A 25,842-nucleotide genomic window follows, 5' to 3' on the forward strand; every position below is an offset into this window, starting at 1 on the left:
ATAGGATGATATATTTTTCACCAGGCCTGCTCTGTAGAACTTTTGTGAGATTCTAATGAGATAATACTTGAAAAAGTGCCCTGAAATGTCAAAAGCGCTATACAAATAAGGTAGTCATTGTTTTTTAATAATAGAATTGCTCTTAAAAGAGATACAACCAGGGCAACTTCCCCTTTTATAGCTGTATGGTTTAGCTTTGAACAGGGATATAGTGCTTGGTAGGACTAAAATCAGGAAGACTTGAGTTCAGATGTGGCCTCAGACAATTACCAGCTGCCTGGCCTTGGGCAGGTTACTTTGCCTCAGTTTCCTTAGCTGTAAAATGGGAATAATGATAGCACCTACTTCCCAGGGTTGTTATGAGGATCAGATGGGATAATTATAAAGTGCTTGCCTTAGCACAACACTTGGCACAGAGTAAGCACTATATGAATGTTAGCTATTCTTCTGTTACCATTAAACAATACTCCTAACGTAAGGTTGTTATTTCCTGTAGAGAACTACATTTTTGCTTTCTTAATGGAAATTGTTCTTGTAGTCTGAGAATTCACAATTTAATCTTATCCTCATCCCAGTGTAGCTGTGTTACTCTCACTTTAAAATCCTGTGTACCCTAGTGAAGATTCTTCAGAGCTATACTTTTTGTACGTCTTCAGCTTTAATAAATGCTCCCTGTTCCCCTAAACTTTACATAGTCATATTTCTTTACTCTCTACTCCTCTCCCTTCCAAGTCTAATCTTGGCTTTGAATGTGGCATAGTATATGTTGTATGTGCATAATTGTGTGTGTGTGTGTGTGTGTGTATAAAAATATATGTGTGTGTATATACATATGTATACATATACATATACATACATACATATATATATAAATAAAGTTCATTTCCAGTAAGTTTCTTAAGGAAATGTTTTCATCATTGGTTAGTTGCAATCATTGAATTCGATATAAAAGATGTGCTTTACAAAGTATTTGACTTTCTTAAGATAAATACTATTTCCCTCCTCACAGAATTGGTTTAATCTTTGTGGTTAATGACTCTGAAGATGTTGATGGGATGCAAGATGCTGGAGTGGCTGTTCTTAGAGCATATAATTATGTTGCACAAGATGTGGATGATTATCATGCCTTCCAGACTTTAATATCAGTAGGTTTTCCTTTAAGATGATAAAGTTTATTGTCTAATGTATAATTTTTTAAAGTCTGCAGTACAAAAGAATACTACAATTCTTGGACGTGAAAAGGAAAGTTGCTTTTTATACAACTACATGTGAAGTAATTGTTCTCATAGAAAAGCACACATGAGCCCCTCCTCAGTGCAAGAATTTAAGCTCATAGTTTTAGAAATTGTCTAATCCAATGTCCACACTTTACAGGTGAGAAAAATATAAATTGCTCCTCTTCTGGTAAGAACGGTACCTTCCCTTTTGAAGGTTTATCCATCTGTAAGGTACCACAAAATACTTTTTTTTTTCTTAAGGGAGAAAAACTGCTAATCATAATTGACTGTGGCGAATTTGGTAGTCACATTCTGTGGCTTTTTTTTCCCAATAGAGAATTAAGTTTCAGGCTAATAAATTATGTGTTTTGAGAAGTGTCAAAATACCTGATGTATAAAAGTAGTACATTGCTAGACTCACATTTACCTAACTTAATCCGAATGCTTAATGAAATAGTAAAATGACATGTGCTAAGCAACTTTCAAATTCAACTCAACAAGCATTTGGACATATCCTAAGTGCTTGGGATACAAAGACAAAAATAAATAGCTTCTGCCCCTGCTTGGTATACTATGCAAATGTTATCATATTTCTTTATATGTTCATATATTAGTGACTAATTACCATATCAAAGCCAGGATTCATTCTCTCAGACTGGCTTTTCTCAGCCAATTGGCATTTTAGACATGATGTCAAATGTGTATATTTGCTCATTTATAAACAAAATCTTCATGATTTTTGTGTTCTTCTCCTTTTCCCCTCATTTTAAGTACCTGAAAGGCATCACCAACTATTGTTTGTAGCTTAGCATTAACTTGATTGGGACATGTCCATAGCATATAAACCATTACTTAGGCTTTTTCTGCAGCTTATTTTTAAGTGTTGTGATAGTTTAATGTTCAAATATTTATAGTTTACAGATTCATTAAAATTAGTTTACCATTGACATTTCAAAGGGTTCCTAAAGTGAATAAATTTATAAATAATTTCTACTGATCTTGCTTGAAAATTTTACTTAGAGTTTGGTCTTCTTCTCTTAATGGGACAAGATAAGTGTAATTTTAATTTCCAGAAAAATTAAGAAAAATTTCATAAGCATATAGGTCAGTTTTTTATACTTGCATGTTTTGCTGGGGTTTATATATTATATTACATAGCAGTTTCCTTAAATTGGATGTGTAATTTTGGAAATTTTCAGTGGTTAGCCTAAAGAAGAAACCTTTAGGGAGATTAGGAGAAAGGAGAGTTAAGCTTAATTAATAGCCTCAAAATCGATCATTTAAATGAGAACACTTTTCTCAGTTTCCTGCTATACTATCGAAAGAAAATTGGCCTGAGAAATGACATGCATTCTACTTTGGCTAGGTATTTTTAAAGTATAAAACAAAGCTTTTTTTTTCTCCTCAGATATATAACAAAGTAAAAACTGGAGAAAAGGTGAAAGTTGAACACGTTGTCAGTGTCCTGCAGAAGAAATATCCATACGTGGAAATGAATAGTATTTTGGGGATTGACTCTGCCTTTGATCAGAATCGGAAGGTAAAAGATTTATTGATAGTTCTTTTTCATTTGACTTATTTTCCCTTTTCCTTTCATAGAAGAATTTTATAACAGCAAGGAGAACAGAAAACTTGATAATTTTTCAGGGTTTGCATGTATCAGAATGTAAATGTTGGTTGTAAATTTCAGTCTTATGAAGAAAAAAGAGACCATTCTGATTTAGCTGACACCATGAACAATATTGTTTGACTGTTAAATGGTAAAATACTCGGTTTTGTGCACATCAGTGATAACTTGCTTAGTACGTATAGATTGGTAAGACTTTTGGCACATTTCTCTATTGAATGTTTCAATAAAAATTAGAACTTAAAGTCTGGGTAAAGCTTAGTGTAGAAGGATTATAGAATTTGATGAAGGATGTTAGCTGAAGGTGATGTTTTGGTGATTGTGCAGTCTTAGTCTAAGAATGAATCTTAGGGGGGAAGGAGGGCACTATGCTAAGACAAGTAAACTGTCAAAGTAGTGGAAAAAGTTAAGGTTACGAGGACACATTTGTTTGTTTAAAGTTACTTGTTTTCATTTAGTCATTCCATAAGCATTTTAAAATCACCTGCAATGTGCAAAGCATTGTGCTTTGGAGAGGGATAATAGGAACTATGATAGATAGATCTTCATCTATATCTACATATATGTATATTACAGTTTGTGGATACAAACATATATACATCCATTATATATATTTATGGTTCGTAAAATGTTTTACACATTTTTAATTATTTGATCCTCATGTTTGGTCTTCCTGTGAGCTAGATACTGCAGGTATTATTGTCCCCCTTTTACAGATGATAAAACTCAGGCTTAGTAAAATTAAGTGATTTGCTCATTGCCATACAGATAGTAAAATCAGAGGTATGTTTTGAACCTATGTCTCTTCTGGTTTCAATTCTAGTACTCTATATATTGCATCATTCTGCCTTCACATATCATGGGATCCAAAAACAAAAGGAAAAAGAGCCCCCTCAAGAAATTTACATTTTCTTGGATCTCTATGAAATTCATTCATTTTTAAGGTAGTATAAAATGATCATAATGGCATGTTAGATGTCCCAGAAATAGAAAAACAAAATACTTAAGAGTAAGTAGAATAGCACAAAATTATGCAGTGTAGTATCAGTGTATTTAGACTGGCAAGTTCCTGAATGTACTATACAGGATATTTACGATAACATTTTTAAAAAGTTTTAATAAAGTTATATTAAATAAAAGAAAATTAATAGGGGCAAACAATTGATGTCTAACTAGATGTGGGTTAAATTGATGTCTCTAGGTTGTCTGCCTCACACTATGGAGGTCTGGACCTATGAATTCACTGGTTTAACAAACACTATTTATAAATTCCGTCTGCTAATATCAATGATAAGTTGTGTATAACTTGTAGTCTTAGAGAGTTGCTTGAGGCACTGAAAGGTTAAATGAGTTGTTCATTGGTTGCATAGCTAATATGTATCAAGAGACAGGATTTGTGCTCAGGCCTTCCCAGCTCCAAAACCAAGCCTCTTTTATGCAATACCATGTTGACTTTCAACTCCGTTCTAAGAGACCACAAATAATGCCTCCAGACAAATAATGGAGACTCCTCAGTGGTGGCCGTGCTAGAAATAGGATTGATGGTCTAGGTCTAGGGTGTGTGCTTCAGGGTCATGGGCTGTCTCCATCCAAGTTGGAGGGGCAGTGGTAGTGGTTTTACTTGTCTGATACATAGCTAACTACCTTTCGTCTTCTCAAAAGATGATTTCAAGCAACTGGCAACATGGTTAAACGTTTGACTCTTATCATATAGTTTGTCCTGCCTAGAATATTTGTAGAATGAGGGCAATTTTTTTTTTCTTCTTGCCTCACAAAAGCCTAAAACTTTCTTGTCTCGTATTTATTATAGGAAGGAAGAGCTTACTATGAGCAGACAGGGGTGGGTCCCCCACCAGTTGTACTGTTTAATGGCATGCCATATGAAAAGGATCAGCTGGATGCAGATGAACTGGAAACAATTACGATGCATAAAATCCTGGAAACTACAAGCATCTTTCAAAGAGCTGTGTACTTGGTATGTGAAGATTCTGAGCTGGATTTGGGTGCAGCATGATATCTTTTTTTTTATTAAGTTCTAGTTTTTGTAGTTTGCCATAAAATTCTGCAAGCAGTGGAGTTTTACCTACCCCAGTAGCAGTTGTTTTTAGATTCCCAGCAGGATAGCTGCTGTTAATCTCTTCAGGAGCTTTCACTAAGAATGTTGAACTTGAAATGGGAAATGCTATGGGATTTGGCATTAGTTAGCGCACCAAAAATATTAGTTTTCTCAAAGGATATTTTTTTTCCATGCAATACAAGCTTTTTGATTTAGGACAATTGCCTAGAAATTAGAAAGTAATTAAAGATTAAAAGTAAAATTGATATGAGTGGTTGACATAAATATATTTCAGAAATGGTTTAATTATTGTGTTGAGTATTGTTGTGTTCAAATAAAAAAATTGCTCCCAAGTAAAATCTATGGACCTGACCAAATCTAAGTAAGGTAAAATTTTGGTGAATATATTCTATCTCTTAGAATTTCCTCTTTGTGATTATAATTCATTTTATTTCATCAAACAATTACTTTCTTATTTTTAGGTACTGCTCTCAGGGTGAGAACATAAGTTCATGGTTCTCTACTGAGTGATATTTGGTTTTAGTTGCTCAAAGTCAGAAGTCTAAACGTAAGGAATAATCTTATCACTACTTTAAGAGAACACATTAAAATAGTTGGAAATCTTCAAATATTCATCCTTTGATTTTATGTATGTATATCAGTGTTATAGGACATGACAGTTCAGAGGAAATAATTTTTTTTCTAAGACATTTGACTTATTGTTTGGAATAATAACCTTAAGTCTCCTCTAATAGCCATGCTTTTTCTTCAGTTATTTCTCTTGTGGAATGTTTGGGTCAGGCTTATTTTAATTTGCATCAACTCATCTGAAATGACTAACCAAAGTTTATGTATATTGCACTGTGTTCTGTAAAGGTTTACCTAACCTTTGATAGCAATTTTTTTTTTTTAAATAGGAGAGGAGATTCCAATTCAGATTGTAATTGTGCTATACCTCAAGAATTTGTTCTTGGTATTGGGCTAAATAGATAGAAATAACACTTACCAAAGGAAAAGGCTAAACTAGCTTCTTAAATAGAATTTGAATTATATAATTCTTTCTTTTAAAAAATCCATTGGGGGCAGCTAAGTGGCGTAGTGAGTAGAGCACCAGCCCTGTCAGGAGGACCTGAGTTCAAATTCAGCCTCAGGCACTTGGCACACTTACTAGCTGTGTGACCTTGGGCAAATCACTTAACCCCAATTGCCCTGCCTTCCTCCCTCCAAAAAAAATAATCTATTAGTCATAAAGTATATTAATTTTTTAACTTTGCAATATCACTATGACTGTAGATCCTACTTTTTTGAGAATTTCATTAGTGGACATAATTATTGTAATGAGTTAATAAAGTGTTTCTAGAAAGGAAGAGAAAACTTTATTTAGAAGCAGAGGTGATTTTAGACATTCTTTCTCTCTTAAAAATAAAAGATATTTGTTAGAGAATCTTTTCTCCAAATATAATACATTGACAATTCAGTTCACACCAAGTCTTTAAAAAGTTGAAGACTGTAATCACAGTTCAACAGCTTTCTTCTCTCCCCAGATTGTACTTTGATTCTCCCCTCCAGAGAAAAGCTAAAGTAAAAAAACAAAAAACTACTTACTCTTAAATTCTTTTAACTTCGTTGTAGTGAACGTAGACTTAATTAGGGCAGGAGGCCACCTATTTCTACACCGTGGAAGGAGTTATACAAAAAAGTTACCTATAAGATTTTCCCATCTTTGGTTTTCTTGTAAACCTATTATAAAAGCAGTATTTTAACTGGTCTTTATCTTTTCCCTAGGGTGAATTATCTCATGATCAAGATGTGGTTGAATATATCATGAACCAGCCCAATGTTGTGCCACGAATCAACTCTAGAATTTTGACGTCTGAGCGGCAGTATCTGGATTTAACAGCAACTAGTAAGGGGCATCTTCTTTAACAATTCTAGAATGAGAAGCACTTTCAGAATCTTACTCTGATTAAACCAGGGAACTTTTAAGTTGAACTTACATTTATTGCTGCCTTTCTAAAATTGTGAGGTTCGAAATACACAGCAAGAGTATCACTGACAGCTGAGAGCAGGAAGCAGGTTTCTCTCTTTCCTTTCCCCCTTGCCCCTGCAAACTTGTGGAAGCTGCTTTTTAAGCTTTTAAATTCCAAAGATTTTCTTTCTGTCCTTTTCCCCTCATCATGGTACCTTCCTGCTATTCAAGCCATAAATAAAGAAAATAAGAGATACAGGAAAACAGGTGACTTGTAAAATATTTTTTAAAATACTTAGGACTTTATAAATGCCAATTAATAGAATTATTCATCAACATTAATACAATATAATCTTGATTTCCCTGAAAGTCAGCATGTAAGGGATGCCCTTTCTTTATCTTCCCATTACCTTTACCTGTCACCCTGAGGCATGTAGCTCTGCCATTCTTACACTGGGGACCTCAGAACACCTAAACGTGGGACATTCAGTTTGAATACCTCTTAGGAACTGTAGCCTTACTTTAAGCCTAGCTTCGTTGGCTTCTTCCTTGGATAAACTCCTAAGCGTTTAAATATCCAACTTAAAAGGGGTATCTTGAGGTACTGTGGGGACTCTTACCACTTGTCATTATGGTGGTCATGAAGTCTCATTCAGAGAACCACAAAAGATTCAATTTGATTGATCTGTAGTGAAGTTACAGTGGAAGTGGTCTTCTCAAAGTGACTTCTCCATTGTGTGAAAAGAAAATATACACATGTAAGGTGACTACTTTATGTTTTCTATTTCTTATTCTTGTCAAAACTTGAGATTTCTCTTTATGGAAGAGCAAAGTATAATTTTTCAGGCTTATGCCTAAATAAAAAGACAAAGAAGAAGCCTAGCCTTTCTGGCAACCTCTCCATGCCTTTACTCTAGTCTCTTAATGGAAGTGTGTACAGGAAGGCAGAATATGATGTGGCTGCCTCTACCACATGGGGTAAGGCTTTTGTTTTTTTTTTTTTTAATTGCCACCTATTTTTGATTAAATTACAGAAAATTCTGTTCAGAGCAGAACTTGGGAACATAATCATGTATTGATTGACCCCTTTTCAATAGAGAGTAATAAGAAGAAAATTACATTGAAGTTATGTTCCACAGCATAGGAGCCCCTGGAAATGGTGAAGAGGCCTAGGAGAGATTTTACAGGAAGGTCAGCTTATTTCCATCGTACCTTATAGTAGCAGGAACTCAGGAATTGCTAGGTCTGGAAAGCTTAATTTTGCAGTTAGGTAGTTGCTTGCAGTCCTATCATAATGGAGTTCTAAAGTAATGAAGGCAAGGATATAATATTTACTGAAAAGTAAAACTTCATTAAACATAGATGTACAAAAAAAGTTTCTTAGCTGGATGCATCTTGAAAGAAAGACTTTGATATTTTAACTGCAAAAGCATGCATTGTTCTTAGCTGTGTTAAATTGTTTTCCATTGCCCAATTTGTTTCACTTCATTCATTCTCAGTTTAGTGCTGAATTTACTGAGATTTTAAAACAAGGAGTGGTGATTTCTCAAATACAGACTTCTGCACTTTTCCGTGTCTTTTTTCTTTGTGAATGAAGAGGCTTTTCTTCCAGAGCTCATGCCAATGAATATTCCAGTCTCCTGCTAAAGACAGAATGCTCTACAGTATGCATGGATAAGCACTGTATCAAATAGACATAGGAATAGAGTATTAGATTCAGGCTTGATTGACCATGGTTTCTGCCTCATATTTAGCTAATCAGTTTTGTCATTATTTGAACTTGAGAAGTTCATTGCTACTTTTCACTGATTTAGGAGTCATCACACAGTGCCTCATGTACATTGATGTTTTGTCCTTAAAATCTTAGGTGAGTTTGAAGCCAGAAAATGAGCCAACCCAAGAGACTTAGGTACATTATCATCTGTGCTTCACTTCAGCTTCTGAGACTCCCCATTCAGAAAATGACTGACATTATGAAATGATTTCCAATTTCTGAACAATATTACAGTAGGATTTTATATAAGAATGATCAAATTGCAAGCTGCTGTGTAATACAATAGTACAATAAAACTTATTTGTGTATTCATTTGTACAATATAACATTCTTTTTTAAAAAAAAATTAAGTTTTTATTGATATGTTCTATTTCTTATGTCATCATAATTATCTCAAATATTCCTCCACTCCCTCTGTCTCCCCCTACACCCCTCCTATCCTCAAGAGAGTCAGCACAAATAGCAAATAGTATGTTTTAGAGAGGAAAAAAATCAATACCAACTGATTAATACATTGAAAAAGTCCAAAAATTTGTGCAATGTGTAACACTTGTGGATCGCCCACCTCCACAAAGGGGTGGGTGAGTTGGGGGTTCCCTCTCAATCTCTTGGTAGGGTTTCGTTGCCAGCCTTTTGCTCTGCTAATGTAGCTTCTCTGCCAATAGCATGGGAGAGGTTAGGGGGGAGGTGTTGAGTGAAGTCAGAGTCATCGAGCATCAGTTTATTTCTTTTGGATTCTGAGTGTTCTAGTCACTGGAGACAGCTGAAGTTGCCTTATCTTTGGCACACAATTTCTGTTTTTGGAGAGTTTTGAGAAGTCTTGGAGATGTCTAGTCCCCTGTTCATTAAAATGATTAACATACGTAAGGTAGCTCCCTGTCTCTTTCTGCATATACGTGTGTGTGTGTGTGTGTGTGTGTGTGTGTGTGTGTGTGTGTGTGTGTGTATAGTGTGTATGTATGTATGTATGTAAAAATAAAGTTTATATACAAACAGTACCATATAAATAATAATCTCTCACCTATATTGATCCTCATAACTTAAAAAGTACTTTTATCCCCATAACCTTGTGAGGTAGGTAGTGCAAATAATATTATTTCCATTTTACAAATGAGCAGGTTTAGTTAGGTTTAGTGACTTACTCTAAGCCACACAGCTGAGTGGTAAAACTGGAAGTCTGGTCCTTTTGAACATTCCAAGTCTCTGGACTTTTTCTAAAGTAACACAGTCAACCAGCAAGCATTTATTAATCACCCACTAGGTACCAAGCTCTGTGCTAGGTATTGGGGGTACAAAGAGAAGAATATAGTTCCTAATTCCAAGAAGTTTACATTCTATGGGGGCCAACTAGAAAGTACTCAATTAATCTTTGGTAAATGGATGGATTAATAAGTTTAGTTTTTCTTTAATTTAGCCTATCTCATATTTAAGAGATAGTTATGTTTCCTAATAGATTTCCTTACAGAGGAAGATAACTACTGGGTGCAAAAGCTTAGGGAAGAAAAGAATCTACAAATCCTAATTCCTATAGAGGAAAATTGAGCTAAAGAGTCTCTTGTACATCTTTTCAGTTTCATAGTGGGATCTAGCCTAGGGATTCAAGTAATATAACAAGCCCTTGATATGTCTACAAGGCCTGGAAGGGCTAAGCTGAATACTAATTGGTTTGGGAATGTAGAAGGAAAGGGCAGTATTTCAAATGGGATAAAAGAAATAGGACATTTGGAGGGGTGGTGCTTGAATGGACATGTTAGTGATTAGAGAGGGCAGGCAGATCTTTTAGTTAATGGAAGAGCGTTTAGAATTGGCTAGTCTAAATTTTCTACTCACCTGTCCAGTCCAGCTCATTGCCTCTCAGCAAGATTCCTTTTATAATTGCTTCTTAAGTGATGTAATTGATTCTACTCTTCCCATTTGTTTGTCCATCTAACATACCACAATCAAATCTTGAGACATTAATTTCCTTACACTGCTACTGTTCCCATGCCCCAAACCCCTCACTGATTTTTTACTTTTTAAAGTCTCTTTCTCTCCTCCCCCAAGTATATATTTATGTTTTTTGTATATACTGTGGTATGCTGCACATGGTTTCATTTTACCTTAAAAGAAAAGCTCCCTGAGAAGGGAGAGACCATTTTATAAGCATGTTATACTTCTCATATCAAATAAACACCAAAATCCTATGCTAAATTTAAAGACAATAAATCAGTTTACTAACTGGATATTAGCATTGTAAGAAATATTTTTATATGACATAAGAGTATGTAATTTTTTGTAATCTATAATTTATGTAATCTATAATTTTTTCCTTTTCAGATAACTTTTTTGTGGATGATTATGCTAGATTTTCTCTTTTGGATTCACAAGATAAGACTGCAGCTATAGCCAATAGTATGACTTATTTGACAAAGAAAGGTAATCACTTGGGATCTTATCTTTGATTCAGTATATGTTTGGTAATTGTGACAATAGTTTTTATCATCTCCTGGGAATGAGGCTATGGAATTTCATTTGGTAACATTTCAAATAGTACTTTTGAATTCATTATAAAACTTGATTGATGGATTGAAAATGGTTAATTCATTATTCATTATTATCTATTTCTCAGAATTATTTAGAGAAACTCAGTCATTGAAAGCTTTATTTGAATTTATTATTAATGGTTTTTAGGTAAGGTTTTTTCCTTTCCTGATACTGATAGAAAACTCTTCTGTTGAGGTCAGAAAATGACTATCTTTCCTTCTGGGGAAATTTCTCTTAAGATCTTGTCATACTTACTGCCTTTTCACAATACTAAGTATCAGCTGGAAAAGCTAATTTTGTTCCTTCTGAATTCCTCTCAGTGAGAAAATTTGGTTTTCAAAGCATGTATATTTAAATTCAGAAATTTATGTGCCATCTGGTTCCCCAAAGAAATGAATTCTTCAGATTACAATAGTGGGGCTGTACTCCCAATACTGGCATAGGAATTTCTGAAGGTCTCTCCCATCTTATCTTGGACCCAAGGAGTTGTGTTTAAGATTCTTTTTCTTCAGTTGTGCTTTGATATTATTTCCAAAGTGAAATTTCGTTCTCTCCCACTCATTTGCTCCTTTCCTATTGTCCAGGAATGTCTTCCAAGGAGATCTATGGTAACTCATAATTTCAGAACTTCAAATTCCTTTATTTATGTATCTTGTATCTTTTCTGGGACCCTCATAATTGGGAATTTACTGACACTTTATAATGAGGGCCCTGGAACCTGTGGGTAACAACAGCCTTATAGCAGTGAAATTAAATTTTGTTTAAATTGATGTAAAGTTTAATTACACATCACCAGGCTACAATTTTTTAAAAATACAGTATGTTACTTGCAAGTTCAAAGGTTCCTTGTAAGTTCAGATGCTAATGGTGCTAATTACACACTATAATAGAATTAATCAGTGCATGTCTGGAATTAAGCCATATGGGTATAAACTCTTTTACCTTTTTGCATGTAAGTACCAATACTTTCACTTTGTCCTTACTAAGAGCTTTGCACTTTCTAAAATCTTGCATGTGTTTTGGATGTGCTTTTCAGTGCATTATCAGTATTGTACCATATGAAATTTCTTGCCCTCCAAACACTATTTTCATTTTTCCACAGATGATTCTTTTATTAGACCAGTAACCTTCTGGATTGTTGGGGATTTTGACAGCCCGTCTGGAAGACAATTATTATATGATGCTATCAAGCACCAGGCAAGTCTGTGCAGGTTCTCTTATAACTTTGTTTAGGGCTAGAATTGTTCTCAATAAGGAATCATTTTTTTCTTATGTTTTTAGTGGAAGCAGCACTGAATTGGGTTTGAATCTTAGTTGATACTTAATACCTGTGTGACCTTGGGCAAGCCACTATTTCTCATTGTTCAAATGAGGGGATTGGACTAAATGATCTCAGAAGTCCTTCCCATTTATCTTCTAATCCTATAATGTATCTGGGTTTGTAGGCAAACAGAGTTTTTATTTCCTTATTGGTTGAATGAAAGGAATATAGGTATTACAGAAAGCTGTCTGTTAGCTGGGAAGGAGAAAAAGACTACTGTATGCTAGTCTTAGACAAAAGAATAGGTTATTTTAAAATGAGAAAGAAAAAATTAAAGGAAATAATGAGAAACCTCAGTAACTTAAAAGTATTTATTTAAACCCAGTGATTAACTTTATGTTAGGTGATGCAAATGTTTCATTGCATTTGATATGGTGAAGAGAGAATTTGTATTTTTAAAGAGATTAAAATATAAGGCAGATAAGAAAAGATAGAGCAGACTATATCAGTGAATCCTCTAATGAATATATAAGCATAACATTTGACCCATCTATCAAAATTCCTCATTTGGCATAAGAAGAGATACAACTTTGTTCAGTGATCTTACTGATATTAAGCAAAGCATAAAAGAGGCATGCTCACTTAATGTGTTCCCCCACCATTATGGAACATGTCTAACAGTGTCCAAATGGAAGAGGGAGTTTATAACTGATGAGATCCTCCAGATATTCCTATTTGTGGAAGATATTTTGCTTCAAGCCATGGAATAATGTAGCCTCCTTTTTTGATATTCACAGTCTCAGTTAATACGCACTCACAAAAGTGTGTGGCCTATTTCTACACAGCAAGAATTAAGTAGATGAAGAATATATATTTCCAGACTATGATATGTAATTGAATAGACAGCCCATTGATTTGATCCATCATTACCTAAATCTTAGGTATGGTAGATGGACAGTGAAGTAGGCCCAGAACAGAAAGGGATAGAGAGAGGCTAGATGGCATTTGGGAAATTGTGTATGGCTCTCAGCAATTCCAACCTGCTTCCAGAACAAAATCATATCTTTTAAAAACAAGTGTTCTTCCCATGATGCTATATGGCTATAAATTGTGAAGTATTACACACTGGAAAGAATCAAAATTGTAGGTGACTCAAACAACAATGAGCAGTGTTACTAAGCATAAATGAACTACACTGTGTTTCTAGTCTTTAGTCATTACTGGCTCACAAGAAGTGGCATAAGAAGATATCGTATAGGAAATGTATAATCTGAAAAGTAGGTGGGGCAATCACATAATAAGTGTGAGAGACAAGAGGAGCTGATACTGCTCTTGTTCCTGTGTTAAAAGACCTAGCTGAACGTCTTTAACACTTTGGGTGGACTCTTTATGAAAGGTTTTATTAGAGGATGTGGACGAAAATTCCATAGGAAGAGAATGAACAGATGACTTGTAATCTGCACTGTTGGATGGAGTACCTATGTAAGCTGAGATCATAGGTCCTTTGAAGTACATGAATATGTGTGAGTAGACACGGAGCAATTACAGATACAAGTACAGATGTTAGAACATGAGAAGATTATAAAGGAGGAGAAAGAAATTATTTTAAAAGTAATTGTTCCATGAAAATAAAGTGTTGAATTCATTCCCTTGAGCTTTGTCATATAGATTAGAATTAGACAGTCCATGTCTAAATCTTTCTGATTATAGTAAACTTTTTTTTTTTAAGAATAGCCAAATTGCCAGTTACTTTTCTTTTTAGTCATCATTTGTAGTATATCGCAAAAGTGTGCTAATAGTATTGCCACTTTTTGTTCGGTCCAATCCACTGAATAACTTTTAACCCTCATTTTGTTAACACAGAAATCCAGTAACAATATTCGAATTAGCATGATCAATAATCCTCGTGAAGAACCACATTTTGAGAACTCTCGAATCTCCAGAGCTCTCTGGGCAGCTCTCCAAACACAATCATCTAACTATGCCAAGAATTTCATCACTAAAATGGTAAAGGAGGAGACTGCAGAAGCTCTGGCAGCAGGAGTTGACATTACAGAATTTGCTGTTGGAGTAAGTCTTTGTGCCTTTTCTACACTTGTTCCGTTCCATTGCTCACTATCCCAATGAACTCCTGAGGGGCTGATGCATCTTGTTCATTATCACATCAGCTTGTAAAATTCTCATTCCTGGCCTCAGAGGGCTCATTATTGAAATTGTGTGACTCCCTCCTGGAAAGAAAAATTCTGCGATACTTTTTATGTCTTTGAAACTCACTGGGTTTCATAAAGTATATGAGGTAAATCCAGAGTCCTTTGTTTCATACAGTGTTTTTATCACTGTGACAGAACACTGGATTTGCACATTTTAGGACCAAAAAAAGTATCATTTGAACCATACGTTTTTGGAGCTAGAAGCTTGTGAATTCTAAGTGTGTTAGTTATATGAACTCAGCTGTGAAGTTAATTTATTTAATTACTCTGTTCAACTTTTTGCCAGTTAACAAAGTACTCTGGTTTTAAATGTGCTTTGAAAATAAATATTCTTAAAGGGTACATTTCCTTAGGAAAAGAAATTAATTTAAATCAAAGTGGACAAGATTGAGAAGTACAAACTAAGTTTGGCAATGAATTTTGAGAATATTGACTTAATTAAATTATACAGAGAAATAACCAAGAATTACATTGGCTTATTAGGAGCCAGCTATATTATATGCTATATAGTGTTAGTGATAGTAACAGTGAATCATATTCTCTCATTAATTATTCAACCAAAAGACTTTTTTTAAGCCCCTGAAATTTCAGTTTATTCATTTTGATCGTTTAATTAAAGCAATTCCAATTTTTCTTTTAGGGCATGGATGTTGACCTTTTTAAGGATGCCTTTGAATCTTTCAAAGCAGATTTTATTTTGTCTCATGCTCTGTACTGTACGGAGGTTCTGAAGCTAAAGAGGGGAGAAAGGGCCGTGATCAGCAATGGACGGGTAAGGAATTCAACCAGATTGAGGACAACACAGTTTCAAAGTAGGACAATGTGAGATCATTGCAGTGTTCCCCTCTGAAGTGCATAAATTCTTTAAAACAACATTTTTTTCTTCCTAAGCATGACTATTGCATGTCACGCATTGCAAGCATTTATTTAAAGGCTGCTTTGTGCCAAGCATTGTGCTCTGTCCTGGGGATGCAAATATAAGAACAAGACAGACCCTACCCAAAAGGAGCCCACACTGAAATAGGAGAAAACAACACACCATGGGAAACCATAAATATTGGGGGTGTTGTGAAAAGGGATGGTTTGGAAATGGCTGAGAAGGTGGGAGGAAACCTGAATCAGGGGGATAAGTTGAAAGCTCACCTATCAGTCCAAGGAGGGAGACTAGGAGGGTGGTATTAATGGAAGGGGTATGAAGGGCATGGTTTGGCAATGTCTGGGACCCAAATGAAACAGTGTTGCTCTCAGGGAGCCAGTCTAGCCAGGAGAGACAATATGTACGATACATAGTTATATTCAAAATGGTTAAAGGATAGTGTTATGGGGGAGGCCTGAGTAGCTGGGGAGAACGGGGCGGGGGCGGGGCTGTTGCCTGAAGATGTTGCCTGAGCTGAGTTTTAAAAGGAAGTTGGGATCCTAAGAGGCCTCAATGAAGGGCACGTGCAATCCAGGCCGGAAGTCCCCAAGGTCGGGGTGGAGTGTTATGTGAGACAGAGCAAGAAGGCTAGTTTGCTTGGGTCGAAGTCTGGTGAAAGGGGAGTAATGTTTATTAAGGCTGGAAAAGTAGATTTTGGCCAGGTTAAGAGTTAAAAATTCCAAAAGAAATTTATATCCCAAAAGAAATGGAATCTATTGGGATTTGTTGTGTTGGCGAGTAGCATGGTCAGACCTACACTTCAGTAAAATTAACTTTGGCCCATTTGAGGAGAATGAATTGGAGAGGTGATAGTCTTGAGGCAGAAGAGACCATTTAGGAGGTTGTTGCAAAAGTATCAATGACAGGTGAGAGGACCTGAACTAGCATGGTAGCTGTGGGAGTAGAAAGAAAGAGTTGAATATGAGAAATGCTGAAGTAAAGTTGATTGGATTTGGCAACTGGTCAGATGTGGGAGGTGAGTGAGAATGAAGATTCGGTTGTTCCCCCAAGGATGTAAACCTACTTGAGTTACTGAAAGAAAGTTAGGTGTGAAGGAAAAAAAAAAGAATGTGAGTGTGAAATAGTGTATAGAGTGCCGAACTTATAATCAGGAAGATCTGGGTTCAAATTCTACCTTAGACTTTTATTAGTTATTTGACCCTGGGCAAGTTACTTTTCTTTATGCCTCAGTTTCCTCATTTGTAAAAATGGGAAGGTTGGACTTGGTCTCTAAGATCCCTTTGATTCTCAATCATGATTCTACAATCCTCTCATGGTGATGCCCTCAAAAAAGGAGGGAAGTTAGGAAAAGGAGGAAGTTTGGGGGAAAAGGTAATAATTCTGTTTTTATCATATTGAATTTGAAATACCTTTGGGCCATTTAGGTGGACATTTCCCGCAGGCAGTTGTGATGCAGTCATGCAGTAGAAGAGTGGGATGAGGGCTGGGTATGTAGTCATTAGGTCAGTCAGCAAACAATTGTTAAGTGCCTACTATGTGCCAGTTGTGCTAAGCACTGGGGATACAAAGAGAGACAGAAAATAGTCCCTACTCTCAAGGAACTCACAGTGTAATGGGAGAGACGACATGAAAACAAACCCATACACACAAGATATATACAAAATAAATTGATAATAATAAGTAAACTGAAGGCAACGGCATTAAATGGGGTCGGGAAAGGTTTCTTGTAGAAGGTGGTATTTTACCTGAGAACTAAATGAAGCCAGGGAAGTATGAGGTGGAGATGAGAGGAGAGAGAGCATTCTAGGCATAGAGGACAACAGGTAAAAATGCCTGTAGCTTGGGAGATGGGGTGTTTTGTGTGAGAGACAGCAAGGAGACCAATGTCATTGGATTACACAGTACATATGAAGTTGTAAGGGGAAAGAAAACTGGAAAGATAGGAAGGGGCCAGGTTGTAAATTCCAGCGGATTTTATATTTGATCCTGGAGGCAATAGGAAGCCATTGGAGTTGAAGGAGACTGAGTGGGTGGGAGGAACTTGATCAAAACTTATATTTTAAGAAGTTCAGTTTGACAGCTAAATGAAGGATGGACAGGAGTAGAGAGAGACTTGAGGCAGGGAAGCCATCCAGCAAACTATTACAGTGGTCCAGGTGTGAAATGATGGGAGCTTGAGCCAGGGTTCTTGGTAGTGTTAGAGGATAGAAGAGGGTGTATGGGGGAGAGGTTATGAAGGTAAAATCAACAGAGCTTGGCAACAAATTGGATATGGTGAGAGAGAGGGAGGGGTAGAGGATGATACCCTAGATTGTGTCTTGAGTCACTGGGAGGATGCTAGTATCCTCAACAGTAATAGCAAATTAGGAAGAAGGGAGAGTTTTGGGGGAAGGATAATGAGTTCAGTTTTGGATGTTTTTAGATTAAGATATCTACAAGACATCCAGTTTGAGATGTCCAGTAGGTAGTTGGAGATGTGAGACTAGAGGTCATTCAGTTCCAAAGGACTCATGATTAAAAAAAAAAAAAGCTGTCCACCTCTGGAGAGAGAACTGATGGACTCTTGAGTGCACATTGAACTATGCATTTTTTAAAAACTTCTTTTATTTTTCTTGTTTTCCGGTATGTGTGTGTGTTCTTTTGCATAACTGCTAACATGGAAATAACTTTTGCGTGATGTCATATCTATAATCGATATCATATTGCTTGCCATCTCAGTGGGTTGGGGAAAATTAAGAGGGAGGGAGGGAGAGAATTTAAATTCAACATTTTAAAAAATTAATGTTAAACATTTTTATGTGTAATAGGGAAATATTTGACAAAATAAGTAAAAATACATTTGAAACAGAAAAAAAAAAGACTGGAAGCCATAAAGAGATTAGGGCAGAACAAATAGATCTGAGAATCATTTGCCTAGAGATGATAGATGAAACCATGGAAGTTGATGTGAAATTAACAGATTTGTCATCTTCATAAAAGGTGATTATTGAGACCATCAACTTGTGAAATGATGGAGTGAAGGAGAGAAAGAGAAGGATGGAGGGAGGGAGTGACAGATACCAGTAGACAGAGGGAAGGAGAGTGGGAGAGTGCATAGATGGGGATAAAGAGAGAAGAGAGTGCAGTTTCTAGTGCTTGGGAGGAACACCTTTGCAAAGGGGGTGAAATATTCTCAAAATGTGGACACAAAATTAAATAAAAGGTATTGTATTTCCAGTGCAGTAGGAGGGACTTTAACTTCCTGTTGTTTGTGTGCTCGTGTCATTGTAGCCTATGATCACATTATTTGTTTTTCATTTTTGTATCATACTAAAATTTCCTCATTATAGAAGTCTTTACATCAAACAACTAACCACCATGCTTCTGTTTCCTTCACAGATTATTGGGCCACTGAAAGATGGTGAACTTTTTAATCAAGATGACTTCCACCTACTAGAAAATATAATTCTAAAGACCTCAGGGCAGAAAATCAAATCTCACATTCAGCAGCTTCGGGTAGAGGAAGATGTGTAAGTTTGAGATGAAAGGAACTAATAGATTAGCTTAAGACAGAAGACCTTTATTAACAGGAAATTTTCTTACTAAATCTTTTTTTGTAGATGTATACTTTGTGAATATGCTATCATAAAATATGCTTTATTTCTAGATTTAAAAAAATACAGTAATACTCTGTAGTTGTGCATTTTACTTGATAATCTTTTTGAAAAAAAGAAAAATAAGCCAGTATAAATCTTAGTAGACAGAAAACTGAATTTCTTATTTTTTTTTCTATGTGGAAGAAAATAAGTTGTTTTTCTGTACTGGGTGTATACTGTCTCTCCTGAAGCCATGTGATGATACGTTCATGGATGCTGAATTTACATTGCATCTTGAATGTTTAAGGACAGACTAAAATTCAAAAGGTTCTCTGCTGTTATTTTTACATTCTCTCATGCTATGGTGTAGCATTCAAGATAAGTGTTAGAGTCAAGTGTTGACTTCAGTGGCTGCTGGAATCATTGCTTTCCCAAGTTGTTTGTGTAATATGTGAGGAACTCCTCAGGTCAACTTAACAGACATAAAGGAAGGTACTTAACAAACAGATGCCTTTCAGATGGTGCTTAATATGCCAGCAATTGCTAGCTATAGTTGGTTGCATACTTTGTAGGCTGCCCCTGAGCAATACCTGTATCTACTGAGGAGGCTTTGCGAGTTCTTGGAATGTCTTTGCATTTTAACCAGTGTGCCTATGAGACTGCCTTATCCCCAAACCATCACAGGTAGATCCATTTCTAGCTGAGTCATCCTTGAATTTCACTGGCAGCCAAGTTGATTCTCCAATCACCACAGATTCCAAAATTGTACCAGATGGGAGGGCAGCTTGGTAGCATAGTGGATAGAGCGCTGGGCCTAGAGTCAGGAAGACCTGACTTCAAATCTGGCCTCAGACATTTACTAACAGTGTGATCTGGGACAAGTCACCTAATCCTGTTTGCCTCAGTTGCCTTATCTTTCAAGTGAGCTGGAGAAGGAAACAGCAAACCACTCCAGTATCTCAGCCAAGAACAATGGAGTCATGAAAAGTCCAACATGACTGAAATGACCAAACAACCAACCAACCAGATGGGAATAGTTGGGTTTCCCTGAATTATTCCTTTTCCTCAGTGTCTTTCTAGTTATGGATCTTTTAATAGAATTCTATCTGTTAGCTACGGGTTCCTTGCACTAAGACTTCCCTGGTTTGTACTTGTAGCCTTAGAGAGGATCTCCTTTGAGATATCCTGGAGTGGTGCTGTCTTCCATCCTAATGTTTTTTTAGATATTTAGATTGTTCTTTAGGGGAGCCCCACTTGGCTGCTGGCATGTTTCTGGCTCCTATTGCAGTGGAGGAGTTTATATAACTGGGTACCCTCAATACCATGTGAATCATAAGAGACCACATCACCTTCTTGTAATGATTCTATTATGCCTGTATTTAAAGTTAGAATCAGAGACTTAAACCAAGCAAAACATCAGTTTGGAACATTTTTTTTTTCCATTTCACAGTTTACTTTTTTTTTAAATTTATTTTTTATTTTTAGTTTACAGCACTCAGTTCCACAAATTTTTGAGTTCCAAATTTTCTCCTCCTTCCTCTCCCCCTCCTTCCCCTTCTCCCCCCTTCCCCCCAAGATGGCATGTAATCTGATATAGGTTCTACATATACCTTCACATTAAACTTATTTTCACAAGTCAAGTTGTAAAGAAGAATTATAACCAATGGAATGAGCCATGGGAAAGAAGAAAGAAAACCAAAAGAGAAAAAAAGAGCAAATAGTTTGCTTCAATCTGCATTCACACTCCATGATTCTTTCTCTGGATGTGGATCGCTTTTTCCATCATGAGTCTTTTGGAGCAGTCTTAGAACCTTGCATTGCTAAGAAGATCCAAGTCTATCAAATCTAGTCACCACAGATGCCATGTATCTGTTGTTGTGTACAATGTTCTCCTGGTTCTGCTCCGTTCACTCAGCATCATATCATGTAGGTCTTTCCAGGTTACTGTGAAATCCCTATCTTCCCCATTTTTTATAGCACAATAATATTCTATCACATTCATATATCACAACTTGTTTAGCCATTCCCCAATTGATGGGCATCACCTTGATTTCCAATTCTTTGCCACCACAAAAAGAGCTGCTATGAATATTTTTGTATATAAGCTTCTTTTCCCACTTGTATGATCTCTTTGGGAGACAGCCCTAGAAGTGGTATTGCTAGTTCGAAGGGTATGCACGTTTTTATAGCCCTTTGGGCATAATAGTTTGGAACATTTTTGGCTCAGTTTTGTTTGGTTCAGTAGTTTTAGGAAATTTTTGTATTCAGTTCAACTTCGTATTGGTTCACTAAATATGTTTCTATTTTCTATGAAACTTGGACTTAAACAAAAAGTACTATTCATTTTGGGGTTCAGTATAATATTTTGCTGTTTTGGTTCATGGTTCTGTTTCATGTCTTTAAACTCGGTTTCAAAAATGGAGCACATATCATCAGATTATTTTGAATAGTATCTTGGTGGAAGTCTTTGTTACATATCCCTTGATGTTTCAGATTGTATATAGATGTATATTTGAAAAGCCTTCCATGTGAGAAGCATGCTAACGTCTAAAAACATTTCTCTTAGGGCGAGTGACTTGGTAATGAAAGTGGATGCTCTCCTCTCTGCCCAACCTAAAGGAGAGGCAAGAATTGATTATCAGTTTTTTGAAGACCGACACAGGTATAAAAGTCATGTTGACATTTCTGTACACACTGTAGAACAGGCTTGCTTTTCTTATTCCATGTGATTTTGAATTTAATATGCATCACTTTAATTTTTTAGTGTAGACTTTGAGTGGACATATATGTTGGGATAGGAAAGTGATAAAGTGCTTACTTTCCAGCTTAATCATCCACCAGCTTCTACTTTTCTAGTCTTGTAAAAGTTGACAATTGTCCCTAAATGGTTTCGTGTCATTTCCCATTTTGGCCTTTAGAAAATTCAAAGAATTTAGTAAAATAGACCAAAGGATCTTGGTTCAGTTCAGCAAACTTCAAATACTTACTGTATCTAAAGTCACCGTGTACGTGCTGAGGACACTAAGTTAGATCTGTATTGTGGCTTCTGATCTCAGGGACCTTGCATTCTAATGATAGGAATACTGAATACCCAGATAACTCACAGAGTGAAATAAGTGTAAAAGAGAGACCATTTTTACCTTGGGGTGGGAGTGAGGGTGATAAAAGTCAGAAAAAAGTTCCTAGAGAAGGTGGCCTCGTAGTTGGGCCTTGGAGAACCGGAGGGAAATGGAATTGCTATTGCATGCATGGGAGATGGCATGGCAAAAGACATGTGTAGAGGACAGGGTGCAGCTATGTAGTAGAGGATTCAGTTGTCTATTTTGGTTGTTAAATAAAGAAATATTGAAAGGGAGTATTATGAAATAAGGTTGGATACATCCTGGAAAATTATTCTGTGTGTGCTGACATAACATCTAGTTTGACCTAGGGGCAAGGGGGGAGACAAGGACGAATTTCAGGATTCATTAGGAGTTGTAGAACTGCATTGATTTTTGATGAAATCTAGATGACACTGTCAAGGATTGGATTAGAAGAAGGACCCTTGCTGTGTCGATATTAGCGACTTTTTTATCTTTACCTGGCTAGCACAGTTATTAAACATGATAGTTACCCATTTTGGTCTCGTTTACCTGGACTTTCAAAGTCACAGCTTACCAGGGGTTCTAACTGACTGTTCATTCATAGATAAGCATCGTGAGGATACTTATGGTGGCTGTGCATCATCCTTGAGAGGACGGGACTTCTCAATTTTTTATTGGCATATGAAATAAGGGCAAGTGATTTCTTTGGGAGTCTGAGTTTGATTTTTGCATAATTTCACCTAGATGCTGAGTCTAAGCCAGTCCTTCTTCCTAATTCTTACAACATTTAATAAGAAATAAAAGATCTTAGAATATAAAGCAAGGCCTAGACTGGTTATGGTTCTCTATTGAGTATAATTCACAAAGATTATTATTTTTTTCTGATATCTATTGATCTATCTACAGATATAAATATGCCGTATATCTATATCTGCATATAGATATATCGGTGTATATATACTATAAGACAATATCTGTACACATATATACATATGCATACACACACACACACACACACACACACACACACACACACACACACAAGCGTACACCTGACACATAACTTACATGTTATACAGGTGTGTCAGATGCTAGCCTAGTCCTCCAAAACATAACTTTTTGTTTGCCATACTGGAAGTTTTTAAATTGAATATAACTTCAAGCCAATTCTGAGTAAGCCCAAAATGTTAGGATTTTGAATACTTAGAGGAAGGAGGGCCATTTGTCACTTACCTTTTGTGAAGAATCCACCTATGTGAAACTTCTGCTTTGTTCCCATCCTCAGAAAATGGCATAGAGAATGAACTCTAAACATAGAATGCCTTGTTTTATTTTAATATTTTAATATCTCTATCCATTTCCTTCTGTACATTAAGGTTTACAAAATGCCATTGTCTCTTCTATGTCCACACTATTGCTTCTGCCATCTCTGTGCCTCTGCACAGGCCACCGTCACTCCTCTTAAAGTAGCTCCAGACCCCTCCTACCTGAGCCCTTTGCTGTCTTCCTTCCCTCCAAACAGGGTATCTGTCCCTCTTTCCCCTGAGTCACTTGTCTGTGTCACTTGTCTGTAACATGCTATGCTTTCTTATTTTCCTTGATAGACTCTTAAACTCCTTTAAGGCTGGGACTGTCTTGGTTTTTCTGTATCTCCAGGGCCCAGCATGGGGCCTGACACAGAGCAGATGCTTAATAAATGCTGCTGCTTGATTGACAGCCCACTGAGGTGGGTGGCACAAATGTTATTATGCCTGTTTTACAGGAGAGGAAACAGAGGTTCAAAGGGGTGAAATAATTGGTCTGTGATCATGTGGTTTGTTCCAGAGTTGGGTATTAGACTTGGGTCCTCTGATACTAGCACAAGGCCATCACACAACCTCTAATCATTGGATTCTAACTGAACCACCAGAGTTAACTATTAAACAGACTCTTCTCCTAACTCTGCTTCTTGACTTTGTGATTACCAGAAGTTGTTACCTACCCAATTGAAATAACAAAGGCTTTTTAGATTTTAAAGCAGGACTCAAACCAGTTATAACCTTCCACAGTTTATTAGTCACAAAGGCTCTTTGCTCTGCTTGCTACCTTTATCTTCATACACGTAGATAATCTGTTTAATATATGTTCCACTTTCTCTGCTTAGATACAGACCTGCTAGATGCTTTCTTAAACCTGAAAATGTATCCCTTTACCTCCTGAGCCCTACTCATGTTTTTTAAGTTCAAAAATTTAAGCTAATTTATAGTGAGCCTAAATTGTTAGAATTTTGCATACCTCTAGAAAGAAGGTGGTTTGATGCCGTATCATGCAAAAGGACATAGCCCCAGAAGCTCAACAGTTTAGACCAGGGGTTGGCGTACTATGGCCTACAGGCCAAATGAGGCTCACTGCCTATTTTTGTGTGCCTCAGGAGTTGGCTGGTCTAGACCAACACTTGTGGGAGTTTTATATGCTATAAAGATTCACAGAGGGAAAAGCCAATATGTGAAGTAAAGGCCTAAACATTTAACATTATATTCTGTTTGCTTCTGGCTAATAATTTTCCCCCTATTTTTTTTTTTTAGTGCTGTTAAACTGAAACCAAAGGAAAAAGATACATATTTTGATGTAGTGGCTATTGTTGACCCCGTTACCAGAGATGCTCAAAGACTTGCTCCACTCCTTATGGTATATTCTTTTATTGCATATTCTTTAGCACAGTGCCTGGCACATAGTAAGTGTAATAAATGCCTTCTCCATTCATTCGTTCGTTCATGCATTTACTTACTAATTCATTCACTCATTCATTCATTTCTTGGTGGTATGCTTAAAACAATAGTGCTTTAAAGATAATCTTTAGCTAAAGTAATTTGTTCCACATCCTATAATTATTTTAGTATTTTGACCATTCTGTATTAACTTATTTTGGTCAGAATGATATTAGAAAACTCCAAAGAGAACTTTTTGGGGTGTAGAAGAATGCTAAAGATAGAAAAGGACTTTATGGGCTTTGAAATTAATATGGATTTGGGTCGTTTTTTGCATCTTCTTAAAATAAAAAAAAATATGAGAAATCATGCTGGCTTTTTAACCAAAGGGAGCCAGAAAAAAAAAAAAAACTATCCTGATATATCCAATTTGTGGCATGTTTTACTGCATAATGTAAAAGCCAAAGTAAGTAGAAAGCCACCTGCCTATTTACTTCTCTTTCATAATTACTATATGAATGTATTTTTATTGTAGTATTAATGTACCCTAAATTGGAAAGAAACCTAATTTTAATTCCATGCCCTACTAAAAACATTCCAAGAAATTTTGTCAGTGAGTCCAGCTAACTTTTATTGCCTATTGTTTAATGATAAACTACAGTCAGTACAATTAACTTTTTAAAAATGTGCATTTTTCCTTTAAGCGTTTCACTGTCCTTTATGATTTAAAAAAAAATGTTGACATATGTTCATGTTTGTTCCTCTTTAAGCTTTGGGTGGTTCACTTTCAGCCCTTTTTGTGTGGCAGATGTGTATAATCTTCTGTCAACCCCTTTGTTTTTTCCCCAGTGGCCTGAAGTTGAGCTCTGTGCATAGCAAAACCAATAGTAGGAGTTAGGCTATATAAAATTCTTTATGAAAATGTCTTTGTCCATGCATGCATGGCAGCTGTATTCCTTCTGTAGATTGATAATCCACCACTC

General features: G+C 36.1%; 1 protein-coding gene across 2 annotated transcripts in view; it reads left to right on the plus strand.

The window, feature by feature from the left end:
• The window catches only part of UGGT1 (UDP-glucose glycoprotein glucosyltransferase 1), a 105,231-nt gene that overhangs the window by 52,431 nt on the left and 26,958 nt on the right, over nucleotides 1–25,842 (plus strand). The window contains exons 16-27 of one of the 2 annotated variants that reach the window (XM_036742659.1): nucleotides 1,010–1,145; nucleotides 2,626–2,757; nucleotides 4,655–4,819; nucleotides 6,686–6,806; nucleotides 10,960–11,058; nucleotides 11,751–11,774; nucleotides 12,269–12,363; nucleotides 14,291–14,497; nucleotides 15,278–15,409; nucleotides 18,893–19,023; nucleotides 21,656–21,751; nucleotides 24,737–24,839. In XM_036742659.1, the coding sequence (XP_036598554.1) occupies nucleotides 1,010–1,145; nucleotides 2,626–2,757; nucleotides 4,655–4,819; nucleotides 6,686–6,806; nucleotides 10,960–11,058; nucleotides 11,751–11,774; nucleotides 12,269–12,363; nucleotides 14,291–14,497; nucleotides 15,278–15,409; nucleotides 18,893–19,023; nucleotides 21,656–21,751; nucleotides 24,737–24,839 (1,441 nt within the window). The remainder of the gene's footprint in view (nucleotides 1–1,009; nucleotides 1,146–2,625; nucleotides 2,758–4,654; nucleotides 4,820–6,685; nucleotides 6,807–10,959; nucleotides 11,059–11,750; nucleotides 11,775–12,268; nucleotides 12,364–14,290; nucleotides 14,498–15,277; nucleotides 15,410–18,892; nucleotides 19,024–21,655; nucleotides 21,752–24,736; nucleotides 24,840–25,842) is intronic. The other variant, XM_036742660.1, reaches the window with a different exon arrangement.

This window comes from Trichosurus vulpecula, chromosome 2 (assembly GCF_011100635.1).
Source record: "Trichosurus vulpecula isolate mTriVul1 chromosome 2, mTriVul1.pri, whole genome shotgun sequence".
Taxonomy (NCBI): domain Eukaryota; kingdom Metazoa; phylum Chordata; class Mammalia; order Diprotodontia; family Phalangeridae; genus Trichosurus; species Trichosurus vulpecula.